Source organism: Falco peregrinus, chromosome 2 (genome assembly GCF_023634155.1).
Source record: "Falco peregrinus isolate bFalPer1 chromosome 2, bFalPer1.pri, whole genome shotgun sequence".
Lineage (NCBI taxonomy): Eukaryota > Metazoa > Chordata > Aves > Falconiformes > Falconidae > Falco > Falco peregrinus.
The window spans coordinates 54,461,027-54,475,225 of record NC_073722.1 but is presented as its reverse complement, the minus strand read 5'-3'; the positions used below and the strand labels follow the sequence as shown (position 1 = coordinate 54,475,225).

General features: G+C 40.8%; 2 protein-coding genes across 5 annotated transcripts in view; one reads left to right on the top strand and one right to left on the bottom strand.

Moving 5' to 3' along the window:
- Nucleotides 1-10,919, top strand: part of FBXL5 (F-box and leucine rich repeat protein 5) — a 35,679-nt gene extending 24,760 nt beyond the window's left edge. Inside the window, exons 10-11 of one of the 2 annotated variants that reach the window (XM_055798118.1) lie at nucleotides 2,372-2,520; nucleotides 10,266-10,919. In XM_055798118.1, the coding sequence (XP_055654093.1) occupies nucleotides 2,372-2,520; nucleotides 10,266-10,342 (226 nt within the window). In that variant the 3' untranslated portion in view covers nucleotides 10,343-10,919. Of the gene's footprint in view, nucleotides 1-2,371; nucleotides 2,521-4,655; nucleotides 10,161-10,265 lie in introns of those variants that run through there. The other variant, XM_055798117.1, reaches the window with a different exon arrangement.
- CC2D2A (coiled-coil and C2 domain containing 2A) overlaps nucleotides 10,555-14,199 on the bottom strand; it is a 66,402-nt gene continuing 62,757 nt past the window's right edge. For all 3 annotated transcript variants that reach the window (XM_055798114.1, XM_055798115.1, XM_055798116.1), the window contains one exon: nucleotides 10,555-13,488. In XM_055798114.1, the coding sequence (XP_055654089.1) occupies nucleotides 13,300-13,488 (189 nt within the window). In that variant the 3' untranslated portion in view covers nucleotides 10,555-13,299. The remainder of the gene's footprint in view (nucleotides 13,489-14,199) is intronic.

Here is a 14,199-nt window from a genome sequence, read left to right as displayed (position 1 = left end):
GCAGGCTGGGGGCAGAGCGGCTGCCAAGCTGCCCAGCAGAAAAGGGCCTGGGGCAGAAAACGGCCATCTGCATACGAGCCGGCAGCGTGCCCAGGTGGCCAGGAAGGCCAAGGGCATCCTGGCTTGTATCCAAAACCGTGTGGCCAGCAGGACCAGGGCAGCGACCATCTCCCTGTACTTGGCACTGGTGAGGCTGCGCCTCGACTACGGTGTTCACCTGTGGGCCCCTCAGGACGAGGAAGACACAGAGGTGCTGGAGCGTGTCCAGGGGAGGGCAACGGAGCTGCTGATGGGTCCGGAGCACAATTCTTACGAGAAGCGGCTGAGGGGACTGGGGTTGTTTAGCCTGGAGAAAAGGAGGCTCAGGGGGGACCTTCTCACTCTCCACAACTACCTGAAAAGGAGGTTGCAGCGAGGTGGGAGTCAGCGTGTTCTCCCAAGTAACAAGTGATAGGATGAGAGGAAATGGCTTCAAGTTGCATCAGGGGAGGTTTAGACTGGAAATTAGGAAAAATTTCTTCACTGAAAGGGTGGTCAAGTACTGGAACCAGCTGCCCAGGGAAATGGTTGAGTCACCATCCCTGGAGGTATTTAAAAGACGTGTAGACATGGTGCTTAGGCACATGGTTTAGTGGTGGACTTGGAAGTGTTGGGTTAATGGTTGGAGTTGATCTAAAATATTTTTTCCAACCACAATGATTCTGTTTCTATGATAATTTTATATGTTTAGAATATAATGTTAAATATGACTTCTTATAAGAATTAAAGGAGGAGAAAAAAATAGTTGACTTGAACACTGATATGGCTTCAAGAGTTACAGAATCCTCTGCGTGATATTTGCCACTGATATTTTGCATTGTCAGAAAAATGTAGTTATGCTTCATAATGAGAATGGGATGAGGCTGGAGTAGTTGCAGCCATGTGTTTGGGTGTGCTGCAGCACTTGGGGGCTAATTAAAGCTTCTTGGAGTGGGAAGACTTCATGCCTACCTGCATGTATGCTGGGCATATTGGGAAATAGCGTGTGTGAGGCACTGCTGGCATTGATTTGTCTCTCCAGAGAATTCATTCCCATTTGATGTGCAGAAATACCAGCTGTTCAAATGTCTCCCATAGTGGTTCTAGTGACAGTTACTTTTTTTACTCGGCAGCGTTAGTCTTGCTCAGGGTGAGCTTCATGTAGCTGTGCATCGTGTTTGAGCTTGTTGCTGTTCAAGTGTTGGAGTGAAAGGCTATGGCTGAGTTTCCCTAGGTGCTGATTAGGTCATGCTGCGAGTAGTTTGCATGTTACTGGTCTGTCCTTTTATGACTTGGAAATCTAGGACCAAAAGGAGATTTGGTCATTGACTCATGGGAAGGGTTTAGTCGTGGTGCTGGTTTCCATTGACGCTTTTTGGACAAAAGAAAGCATTTAAGAGCTGAGAGTATGCTGCAACAAGTGCTTCTTGCGCTCACTGGAGTGTTTTGGGTCCCTGAGAAAAGAGAATGAAACCTCCTAGTAGAAGTACTTGCCAGCTCATTTCATAGAGAAGCTGTTAATGGATAGCTGGTTTTGTGGTCAACAGTTCTTCTGCCTGCTGACAGGAGAAAGTTGTACAGTGATGCTCTGAAGGCATTTTCAGTTTTATGTCCTGGCTTGAATCTGTGGCTTGGTGATTCAAGCCTGGTGTGTTTTTCGGGTGTGTGAGCTTGTTTTTGATTGAACTTGGGCTGGCTGCTCAAGCTCACAGAGAAGCAGGCAGACTAATGTGGAATGATTGCTCAGGTGTGATACATCTGTGAGGCTGTTGCATCAGCAGCCAAACTCTCTTGCACTTGGAGGAAAAAAGTGAGGAATTCCACGTGAATAATAAGATGGTGTGTTGGCAGAAAGAGGTTCCTCTGTCAGTCCTAGGAACATAAACATTTGGATTCCAAAATAATTTTGACCGAAAAAATGTAAGACAGTCAAACTTTTGGAATCGTAATGCAGCAGGCTTTGGAGTTTCATGTTTTCATGGTGGGTGGAGGAATATACATCACCTTGGAAGAGTTGCCAGAATCAGTGGTGTTTTGGAGAAGAATGTCTTGGTAGTTCTTTGAAATACTTGGTCGTCTCTGGAGTCATTCATGAAGTGATTTACCATTTAAGTCTATCGGAAAGAATTGTTAGTTTCTGTAGAAATCAATTCATTTCCCGGGTCTGTTACGTAGCTTCAGCGGTGTTTGTTCCCCTTCATAAGGTATGAAACTGCCAGATTTAAAACTACATTGTTTGAGGTGTGTTTTCTGTTATGAGATGCAATTAAGTCTGTGACGTGGGGATGCAGTGGAGTACTTGTCAGTCGAGCACTGTGCAGACTCTTAACACTTCTCTTCTGTCTGTTAACAGGGCATTGACTCTCGGAGGCGGACTGCCACATTTGGAACACCTTAACCTCTCGGGTTGTCTCACTGTAACTGGTGCGGGCCTGCAGGATTTAGTTTCTGCATGCCCTTCTCTAAAAGATGAACACTTTTACTACTGTGACAACATTAACGGTAATGTCTTTTTATGCAGATGTGATGCTTTTCTGGGGAACAATGTTTGCTTTAAGGACACTTCTTAAAACAAAAAGAATGACCAAAATCCCACCTTTTTTTTTTTTTCTTGGCTGTGTAGCCCTGAGTTTCACAGATTAGTTATGAAAATACAAGTGTTAAGGTGATTTTTCCTCATTTGTTCTTTTGGGGTTTTTTTGTTTGACACTAGTATAGTTCTGTATTTACCTAGGAAAGCATTCTTAGACCATATATCTCATAATTTTTGTTTAGTGTAAGTAATATGGGCTAGAAAGTAAGTCTCCACAAGCTAGTACACACTTGCCCTTCCCATGTCCTCTCTGTAAACCATGTAGTTGTTTGTTTTCTTTATGGTCATAACTTCAGACAGAGGCTTCATTAGATTGGTACCAAAGCGGTGATTTTTGGGAAAGGAGTGACTTGTGTTTTGCCATGCAAACCTCCCATATTGCAGTAGTTTTGGTATAGGATATTTTTGATCCTGCCATTATGTGTCCTTATGGAAAATGTAATTTAGTTTTTCTGGTTTTGCTTGAGTCAGTAACTTAGGGAAGGATCGAAGCTAGAGAAGGATCTGGAAAAATGTATAAAATATGTTTATGATGAAGGTCTCTTCAGTGTTTACCACACTGGAATTTAGTCTGTTACGTTAGGTCCAGTAAGTGTTCATAGCATTAGAGATGGGAACCATAGTGTGACTTGTATTGCATGCGTGAATTTAAAACAGGTAAGTGCAACAGAAGGAAAGTGAAAAGGAGGATAATAACTGAGTTCACAGGATTATAAGACCTAACTGTGTGTAAAACAGTTATATTCCCTGGTAGTTCATGGTGTTCAGCTCAATAATCTGCATCTACGTTGAGATGCAGCAACAGCAGGGGTACAGGATGCCAGAGGTTTGGTACTACAAGTAAGTCTATACTGACATTTGGGTATTCAGTCCATTGAAATTGACACAATATGATGCACTTGGATTGGATCCTGATATTAGCAGTGAAAGTATTAAACCATATTTTGCTTCCGTAAGTTTTGCAGTATTTTATGCACCTTTTTGACACAGACCTTTTTTCTTTAGAGACACTTCTTTTTGTTACTTCTGTTCCATCTAGAATACAGCTTATAAAAACCCTCTGCCATTTCAACCTGAAAATTTCAAGGCTTCTTTTTAAAAATCCTTCACTGACTCTCCTTTTGCATTGTGTTGAGTTTAAAGATGCCTTCAAAGATCAGTTAAAAGTCTTTTCCTTTCACATCTGATTCCTTGCTATTTTTCCTGTTTTCACTTCTATCAGTAATACCAGACTTGATGTTCTAGTTTGCTTTCAGTCATTTCTGTTTCTCTCTTTGTCCCTAAAATACACTATGTCATCTTAGTTTACAAAGCCAGAATCTTCTGTGTGAGTCTGCCACTTTAAAGCTTGACTGTTCCATAATATCCTCAAGAAATGTACATTTCAACAGAATACTTTTTGGAATTACTCTGTAAAGTTGTCCTGATGCTTGTCCTGTTTTATTTCCCTGCTTTTATTGCCTGCTGGAAGCTGTGAGCCTATAAGCTCTGCTTGGTTCTGTAAAGCATCATGCATGCCTTTGGGTGAACAGTTTATTCCTGTAGAGAGAAATCAACAGGAGCGTGAGGCTGTAACGGCCTGGCTTCCCACATCTAGTGAGAAATGGTAGCATCTCAGAAGTTTGCGGCTGTTTTCTTTAAGAAGGAAGTAGATTAAAAACTTAAAAGGGGTGTTTTAAGCAGAATTCTGAAGTGGGAAATAACCTTTCATAACTGAATCCCCTGGACCTTTATATGGGTACTGTACTTCGTATTTTCATTCAGACTTTGTTGTGATAGATAGATAGGGCTTTTCAGTGTGAAAATAATGCCTTATTCCACTCTGTGGGCAGCAGGACTTCTGTGACAGCTGGAACTATTTCTATATCATTTAGTATTTCTAAAGTAACTGTAGGGAAAGCAGTAGCTGTTTCATTTAAATCAATCCATACCTGAAGCCAGTTTTGTTTCTTTGCACATACAGATTGTCTTATTAATTACTGCACAAAGATTACTGATCTGTAAGCATGCAGAGAATAATTTCATAATTTTCTTTGCCCACCAGCTTATCGGAGATTGTTTTTGGGGAAGGAGGTATGTTCTGGGATCATGTTGGAAAACCCGTCGCTCTTGCAGAACAAAAAATGGAGCCAACAGCATGGAAGTTAGCCGTCCTTGAAATAATAAAGATACAACTGTTGTTTGTTGATAAATACGGGCTTTACTGTCACCTACAGCCTATTTTTAGATACATTTTCTTTTTTTCTGTAAAACTGATCCTAACAAGAGCCTTACACACAACCTCGCTGGATTTTCGCTGTGGAGGGCTTGCTGGATTTGTTTGATAGGCGTATTTTTTGCCGTTTTCAGAGTTCCGTTAAGCATGGTGGTCTCACCAGTTTTAGTTCTAGTTTTAGTCTACTAAAAAGGTAGAGCAGCTATGATTAGACAGACTCAGTTGGGTCTGAGTCACAGACTGCTGTTGCCCAGCAGTAGAATGATGTAACTTTTTATGAGCAGAGACCATGAGAGCACACTTCCAAATTTATTTTGTGTTTGCTGTTGGTATGACTTCAGTTCTTGGTTTGCATACTGATGTTTAGGACCTCTGCCTATGTTTTGCTCAACACTGGAGACTTGGAGGTAGATAACCCTCAGCTGTACCTGAAAACAAATGTGTCAGTATACACCCCTCCTAATTGCTGTGTTTTAGCTATTAAAGTCATCTGATTGTAGGTCACACTGAACTCGGTAAGAAGAGTTAAATGTTTGAGTTAACCTCTTGCCACTTAGAAGTTTATATTTCCCCATGGGCTGTTTTTTCCAGCTTTGTTCAGTCTCCGTACTGCATTCTCAGTTTTAAGGCCTGGAGTGCTGTCAGCTTCAGGATAAGAAAAATGGGGCTCCAGTAGCTCTTTACAGCTTTTAAGTATGATTCAGTTTCTAGAGTTTTTTAATGATGTAGTCCTCAGGTGCTATAATTAAAGAAATAGGGCATTAATGAAATAATGTTGTGGTGATTCTGATGATTCAGTCTTTTCTTCTGGCATTTAGAAATCCATCGGTCGTAGTTTGATCTGTCTTCCAACAATGGAGCCCAGGCTTTGCAATTTCAGTTAACATCAAGGGACTCCTGTGTGCAGGTTTATATGGGAATGCATTGTTGCCGACTCGAGTTTGGTCTCTTTTGGGATTTTACAAATAACCAGGGTGCTCTCATAAAGGTCTGTAAGTGTACCTTTACCAAAGGCTGATTAAAGCAGCACTTACTAAATTAAAAGTTGAGTTTACTATTACCTTTTTATGTATATATATATTTTTACGATAAAAGTGATCAGATTAAGCACTTTGGTAATTCCGTTGTAATGCATTACTTCTGTTACATTGCCATCAAGTATGGTACGCAGTATTGACAGTGGAGCCGCTTGCTGCTGGTGGCTGTGAAAAAGAATTGTTTCCTTCCCTCCTTTGTGTACATTCCAGCTCATTCTTAACTGCCTTTCTGTGGCCAGAATAAATCTTTGTATGGCCACTTGGTAAACATAGACAAGAACTAGGGTAGCTGAATGTCTTTTTTTTTTTTCTTCTTCTTCCTAGACAGGTCAGGGATCCATCTTGCTGTAGACCACATGAATGTTTCTGTTGCCACAGGCAAGAAGAGCTAGAACAAGTGGCTAAAGGGCTGTGGTATGGCAGCCAGTTGTCCTAGCTGCAGTGGTTCTTTCACCATGGTCTTGGTCTGGTGAAATGGTATTTTTGGTGATTTTGACTAATTTTTGTTTCACCTTAGTACATGTAACAAAATAGAGTAATCAAATAGCTGTACTCCTCTCACATTGCAAGACGTGTTCACATGTACTTTATTTGAAAAAACATGAGCTGCTCATCGTGAGTAAACAGAGCTCTATTCTGCATCACCTGAAGAATCTGAGTAATCAGATGTGCATGCAACGAGCATTACAATAGTCCAGTTCAGAGGTAACTAAACCGGTAATGTAGACTGTGGCTCGTTTAACTTTGCTTTCCGAGGTGAACCAGGCCAAAATGCGTTTAATTTTGGCTTCGCTGCTGCTAGTACTAGTTAAGTCTTCATAGTAGAAAGAGAGGGACCCTTCTGAAAGCAGCTTGTCCCCACGGTAAGAGCTGAAACTTGCTGGACGGTATAAAAGGAACTGTGTACAGTTACCATATTGCTTAACCTGGTGCATCAGTGAGGTAAGATGACTTGGAAACCTTGTATATACAACCTAAAGGAAGCAGGGGGAAGTGGGTTTTGGCAATATTGGAGGCTGCTTGAACTTCAGCAGAGATAGTTTGAAAATAAAGTCCAGTCCAAATGAGACCAGTAGCAAAACTGGGGAAACTGGAGATTAGGAAGCCAAAGAGATGCAGCCAAAAGTCAGTTGCAGGGAACAAAAACAGTATCTTTTGCTGTCAAAAGGGAAGGCTTCTGAATTTTGCTGTGTCAAATGTAAAAAGAACAAGGTAAGGAGGGCTAGGGTATTTATAGAGGAGATAAATGACCTGTGAAGGGGATAAGTTGATTTGCCAAAACATAAATGAAGTCAGTCATAACCAATTAGTCTTGCTGTTAAAACAACCATTAATGACCGTTACTACCTTGTAATAAGAGCATAAAATTCCGTATTATGGGAATTGTCTGTATATGCCAAGAAGGAATACAGGATGGCAGACTTCGGGAAGGTGTGGTTTTGAATCCTGAATGTTTAATTTAATCGGAGTTTTTTATCAGAGGCTATAAAGGAAAGTTAGTGATGGTGTGAGAACTAGATATGGGACAAGAAATGCAGCATAGGAAGAAGGGTGAATTTTCACTGTGATGTGGTTACTGTCACTTGTAGTTCAGTGCCTAAGAAATTAGGAAATAAACTTATAAACTTTTCAGATGATGCAGTTTACTTACTACATTTTTGAGATTTTAAGTTGCTGTAAGACTGGTTTAAATTTAAACATTGAAAGCTGAGGATAAGAAAGGGCAGGGCTTAATGCTCACTGTTCAGGATGGACAGGAATCTGGGAGGTGACATCTCCCCATTCTCCCCCCTCCCCCCACCCAGTTCAGTGCTGTGATCAGTCTTATTCAGCGTTTCCATTGCTCTTGTGGCATAAGAAATGCACACAGTAATTCCGAAGTTTTTGAGTGGCAATGGGCTGCCTCAGGTAATGATACTGGTGGTGAAGATTTCCAGAAGGACTTCTTGGAAGCTTCAATATAGCTGTATGTATTATTATATGTCTGGGTGGTTGGGAATACTCAAACTGTGATTGCATGAAACTGAATTTAGGGCTGGCAGTTGCAGTGCGGAGATAATGATTTTAGACAGCTGTCGGTGCTAATTCTAAGATCTTTCCTGTTTGCAGCAGCAGCCAAAAAAAGCCACCACCAATGTTATGCATCATCAGGGTGTTGAAAACAGGATAGAGGGTGTTGCTGCATGGTCCTGGAAGCTTTGGGGCACTCACATTTGGAATACTGCATGCAGTTTTGGTCTCCCCATCTTGAGGAGTGTATGTAATGGAGATACAGAAGATACAGAAGAGGTCTCTACTAAAAACAGTTAGGGAACTGAGCAGCTGTTTTGCAAGGACCGCTGGAAAGGCTGGAATGTTTCAATTTGGGAATGAGAAGGCTGGAAGGTAGATGACTGTTTACAGAGCTGGGAAAGCCATAGATGAGGTGAATGTGCAGCAGTAACTCCAAATTCTGCAGTATTAGAGTCAGTGGCAGCAGGTGAAGTGGGTAGGTGATTGATTTAAAGCAGATGGACAATGCAGTGAGCTTCTAGAACTTGGTCCTCTGGGGAATTGTGGAAGCAGTTAGCATCAGTGAGTTTAAAAAGAGGTTAAACAAATGCACAACTGAGCCACTGACAAATACTAAAGGGAATGGACTCTAATGTCCCTACTCCAACAGCTGGGAATGCTGGGAAGACACAAAAGGTATGCACGGTAGGCTTATATCGTCTCTCTTGATAACACTTGCTGTTGCCGGGGCGGAGGTAGTGTTAGATGGATTGTTCGTCAGACCTAGAAGGGCAATTTTTATGTCGCAGTTATGAGCATGAGGAAGAACATTCCTAAAATGAGCAAGGAAAGGATGGTAAACCATACTGAAGTATACCGAGTATCCCCTTCCTTGGGATGTTGTTCTGTACATTTTGTCAACAAGCATTCTACTAGAAATGTGACAGTTGCTTCAAAATTACTGATGTGCTGCTTAGCTGTGGCAATGATGAGGAAGGTCAGCTACGACTTGGAAAATACTGCTGCACAGAACATGCTCTGCTAAACCAGCTATTCAGAAGCATCGAGTCTCCTTTTTAAAGGACTTAACGAAGAATCTTTCAAACTCTAGCTCGTAAGTGACTTGGAGGATCAAAATTTAGTTCAGGTGAATAAAAAGATTTGAAAAGGAAAATGAGTTTATGGACAAACGAAAAGTTTACTATTTTGCATACTGTAACCATTGTCCATTACAGCTTCAGGTTTGTTTTATTCAGGCTCATGCATGTTAGCTTAATTACCTTATAGAATATTGCTTATTGGTGTGTGGCATGAAGCAGAAAGCTGACTTCCAGACACCAGGTTCTTGGAAGTTAATTGAATTATGACTTTAAATTACTGTTCCAGGGGAAAAAACAAGCCAGACATAGCATGGTGCCCTAGTTCATTACATGATTTTGCTAGTCTTTTCTAAACCTATTAAAACCACTCTATATATTCTTTGATTTGACTCAAGTACAAAGGGGGGGGGGGGAGGGGGGGGAAATCTGGGTTGTCCTGGTTTAGGTCTTTACCAGCTTTAGTTAACTCAACAACCCGCTTCCAAATTATGTTGGGTGCCAGAGTTCAGCCAACCTGAATGTAAATATTTCTGTCTCTAAAGCAGGCATATGGCTGCAGGAAATAAAATCCTGTACTAATAAACCTAATAGTTTCTTATCTCATGATCACTGTAACATTTCAAATTAAAGGGATAACAGTAAACAAAGGTAAGTGGAGGTGGGTAGAATTACAGTGTTGGTTTGTACTGTCTGTGCTTGTAACTTTTTCTTTCTTTGGAATGGCTAATTTTTAGCCTCACGGCTTCTGATAACTGCAGTGATACTAAAGGTGATTTTTCTCCTTAGTTCTTGAATTTCCAGTGAAAGTACATGAAGTCTAGCCAACCATGAAGTATTCATGGAGAAAAAAAAATCTTCCAGGCTAAAACCCTCCTTCCAGTACAGTAGAAATGGTTTTGGAGATTATGGTTTCTTTGGTAATGCCATAAAGTAGTCATCTGAATTTGAAAAACACAAGTTAAATATGCATTGTGAAAGTATACCTCAGTTCCGAAAGCTAGCTGTGAGAGCTCATTAAACTTGCTCATTCAGTGTTGCTCATTGTACATCTGTGTCACTGTGAATGTGTTATCTTCATGGGGCTAACTAAGCTATCAGAGCAAAAATCTCTTGAAAAATTGCTGTTCAAATTGAGGTTTTTATACTGTGATATAGTACTGAGTGAGTTTCAGATGTCACAGTGCTGAATGAAGTTTAGTGTATTTTTTTTTTTAAAAAAAAGACATTTTCTGAATTACCAGATTTCAAGAATTCTGAATCTAAATAAATGGCCCTTTTCTTCTTTTCACATTTGTTCTGTTTTTGTGCAGGTCCCCATGCTGAAACCGCCAGTGGATGCCAGAATTTGCAGTGTGGTTTTCGGGCCTGCTGCCGCTCTGGCGAATGACCGCTGACTTCTGATCTTTCAGTCTACTTCATTTAGCTGAGCAGGCTTCCTTTCATGCACTTTACTTACAGTTCGCATCTTGTGTTAACAATCTTTGGAGTGAGATTTGTTATACTAGCCTGACCCTGCCCACAACTTCAACATCTTAATTATGAGTGTACTGTACAGTGTTGTAACAATCTCACAATCTCATTTGGTTTGAAGGGTATGGGGGTTTGTTCTACTTAATTTGGGGAAGATGGGAAAACATTCTTTTTTTTTTTTTTTTAATGCCACTTTCTTCCAAGTTTGGCACTTAAATATACTTTACTGGATTATTTTGTGTTAAGTGAATGGTTTTTTATTTTGAATCCATAAGTACAACATAAAGCTCTGCAGAGAATTGGAAATGTATTGTTTGCATTTGGGTAACAGTTATACATCTTTAGGAGCCTTGTTTCTTCCCCTTTCCTCTCATCCTGAAGTCATTCTTTGTATTTCAAAATTAGGGAAATTCCCACCTTCCTTTTGCATTTGGTTTTGTATTTGGGCTTGAAAGACATACTCAAATAAAACATTCCCACCAACAAAAAAAAAAGTATGTAGCAGTTGAATATATGTGCTTTTAAGGTGTGATAGCCAGGCGTACCATGCCAATAGGCTGCAGAGGGTGGGTGGGTGGGCGGGCATATGGTGGTTGCAGAGCTGTGAACCTTGCAATATGTGGGGGTGGGGGGGTGTTTTGGGTTTTTTTGTTCCCATGATTGTGTTAAATGCATTTTTGAAACAGCTTCCAAGGAAGTCAGTTTTCATTCATATCAAATCTGTGGAGGACAACAAGATGTTTTCCCTGTTGCTTTGATTTTTATAAAAGACCCCTTACTAAACAGCAGAGACTAGCAGGGAGGCAAAGAATCCATTGTTGGGCTACGTGAAAGCCATGCTAGGAAGACAAAGCGAGTTATGTATGAGTAGTGTGCGAGTGTGTGGGTGGCAAGGGGAAGAGCCTATGGCAAGAGGAAGTGTCTATTGCAGCCCCTGTGAAGTTGCAAAGGTTAATGGCCACCTGCTCATGAGCGACACAGTTGCAGGTGCTTTTTTTCCTGGGCAAAGGAGGGGGGTAGGTGGCAACTCTATAAAGGCAGGCAGTTTGGTATTTTGTTGGGTTTTTTTTTCCCCCCCATCCTGTGTAATTTTGAAGGCAGGCAATATGTCATTCTTACCTGTTTCAGTAATTGGATAAATTCTTTTGAGTAGTATTTATTTAGGACAGCAGTCAGGGTGTGTGGGAAGTCAGCTTGCAGGTGTAGTGGAGACTACAATAAAAGGCATGTTTTGAGAGCATCTTGCTCCCACCAATACTGAAGAGTATTAAGGTAAGAAAAATACTAGTGAATGTGGAGTTGGTGCAGAGTTGGCTGTTTGTGGTTAACAGCTGCCTGTGATCTAGAGGCAGAATGTATAGTGCTCAGCTGGAAGCCTGCAGAAGAGGTATAAAAGGATACCATTATTCCAGCAACTGTTGCTTCAAGTAAGATGCATTAAATTTACTTGAGCGCCCAAAGGTTAGAGTAGACACATGGCTGTTCACACAGTGCTGAGGCAAGATGTGTGCCGTAACAAGGTACACAGTGGGCCTTCTTGTATTTGCCCTTTCAGAACACTGGCTTCTGCGGCTGGGAAGGTGCAGCTAGTGGTCCTCCTTGCTGCTAGGTGGTGGTTTCTGTGCAGACTGGTGGAGACAGCGGAGGACTGAATCGGCTGCAGAACATTCTGTTTGCTTACATGGTGTTTCTTCTACACCCTTCTCTGAAGGTGAGCTGGACTAAACTGGGGAGATGTCATCAATGTTGTTCAGCAAGGCATCATGTGATGACAATGTAGCTACTCCTTTCTGCTGGAGGTTTACAGAGCGGAACCTGTGGCAACAACCCTAGGCTCTAAGCCAAAGGTTTTGGTTCTAGAATTCATTGGACTGAATCTGGTTTGGAGTTAAGCTCAAGAATAATCTTAACTTTGGTAAATTCTGATGCTTGTTCTTCCTAAGCTCACCACACGATCACTTTCACTTGAAAGAGTTTGATTAGCAAGATAACTGCAGTAAATGCAGTGTATTTATATTGATATTAACAGTTAACACCACTATTTTGATACTAATATGCAAATTTGATTTGTACTAAGCTGTTCTTTCAATAATCTTTTACTAGGGTAACTTGCAGATGGAGTATGAAATCCTTAAAGTGGTTTGAAGTCTTCTATAAAATGAATTTGCCTCCACTTAAGTTTTGGTATAAATATTTATTAAATACTTTTGTCTTTAACTTCTAAAGAAAACATTGTTTTACACCTCTAAATGGTGCTAGCATTATACAGATGCTAAGCATAGAATAGCAGATGAAGAAGCCTCTTAAAAATTGAAGTATGGCCTTCACTTGACGGCTCCTTGGTGCATAAAATTTGTTTATGGATAAACAGTCCTGATCTTGATTCAGGAATTAAGGTACTGGAAAACTGTTAAGTATTTGTATTTGCCAGTGTCTTTGAAGAAGGTCTGTAGGTAAAATAAAGTGACTAGCTAAAAACATAGTCTTCAAGGCACAATTCCAGGAACCAGCTTTCACCTGAAGATAAGGCGGCTGAACTCTACCGTTTTACTCTGCACTGTCACTGTATCACCATCACACTGGACACATGTAATGCTTTTAGGAGTGACATGTGCCACGGGGAGCTTTAAAATAGTGTATAAACCCCACCTATTAGTACTGGAACTTTAAGCTGTCAGTCTCTTCCTTAACAGTAATACGTTAGTATCTTCAGTGGTTGCAGGGTGACTAAAGCTCATGTGTTTGCAGCTACTAAAAATCAGGTTGTCACGTGGTTTTTAAAATCCTTGGGCTACCTCAAAGCAGCAGTGGGAGAAATCTGTTATATTTACCCCTACATAAGCAAATTTCTTCAGGTATTCTGACTGGTCTATACTACCTATTTCGAACAAGTGAAGCAACATAAATCCATACAGAGAGAATATTTTGGGGATAAGCATGAATATACACGGCTAGAGCAAATTCAACATTGGAAATATCAATTGTATGAACTCCAGTGCTGTGTACAGCTTCTATTAAAGGTCTTACTTCAGAAAATGGCATATGAATAGGAAATCCGGAGACCTGGGGAAAAGAAAGGGAAAAACACATAAGGTAAGAAAAAGTAAAGGCACCTGAACAAATATCTAGTTTTAAAAATCTGGTTTACTGTGCATGTAAATTTATCTTTTTCTATTGCTGGCCTGGGGAGATGCAATAAAAAAAGCATATTTTGTATTGTAATACCACCTCCTGATCTCATATACTTCAGGCAAGCTTCTGACACTTTTCCTCTTTGGTCTGGGTTAAGTTTGGAGTAAAGGTGTTTAGAAATCAACTAAAATAAAGTTACATTAATGAACACATAAGAGGCAGAAAAGCAGCAAAGTTATGCTGTTAACTGGTCTTATTCATTGTGTTTTCCTGTCTGCACTGGCTAGGGATTTGAGGTGGCAAATGTCTCCTGCCCATACGCTAAGTTCAACAGGAACTGAAACCTCAGCTCACTTTGAGTGTTGCTATAGTTGTGTACAGTATTGCCACCTTGTGTGTTTTACCAGAAGAGCAGAAGGACCTAACCTTGAGAATAGCCTGGAGGAAGAACAGAGGAGTACACTGGTGGCTGCAGGGAACACTTAAGTAATCTGTCTTTTAAATGGAGTGGAGCAGAGAGCAGAGAACTGAAGTGTGGGCTCTTACACCTGTAAGTAGACTGTGTAGCACTACTTGGCATGAGTGCCAGGTTCTTGCTGACCAGCCCTGAGAGCTAATGCACCAATCAACCCGTAAGCAGCC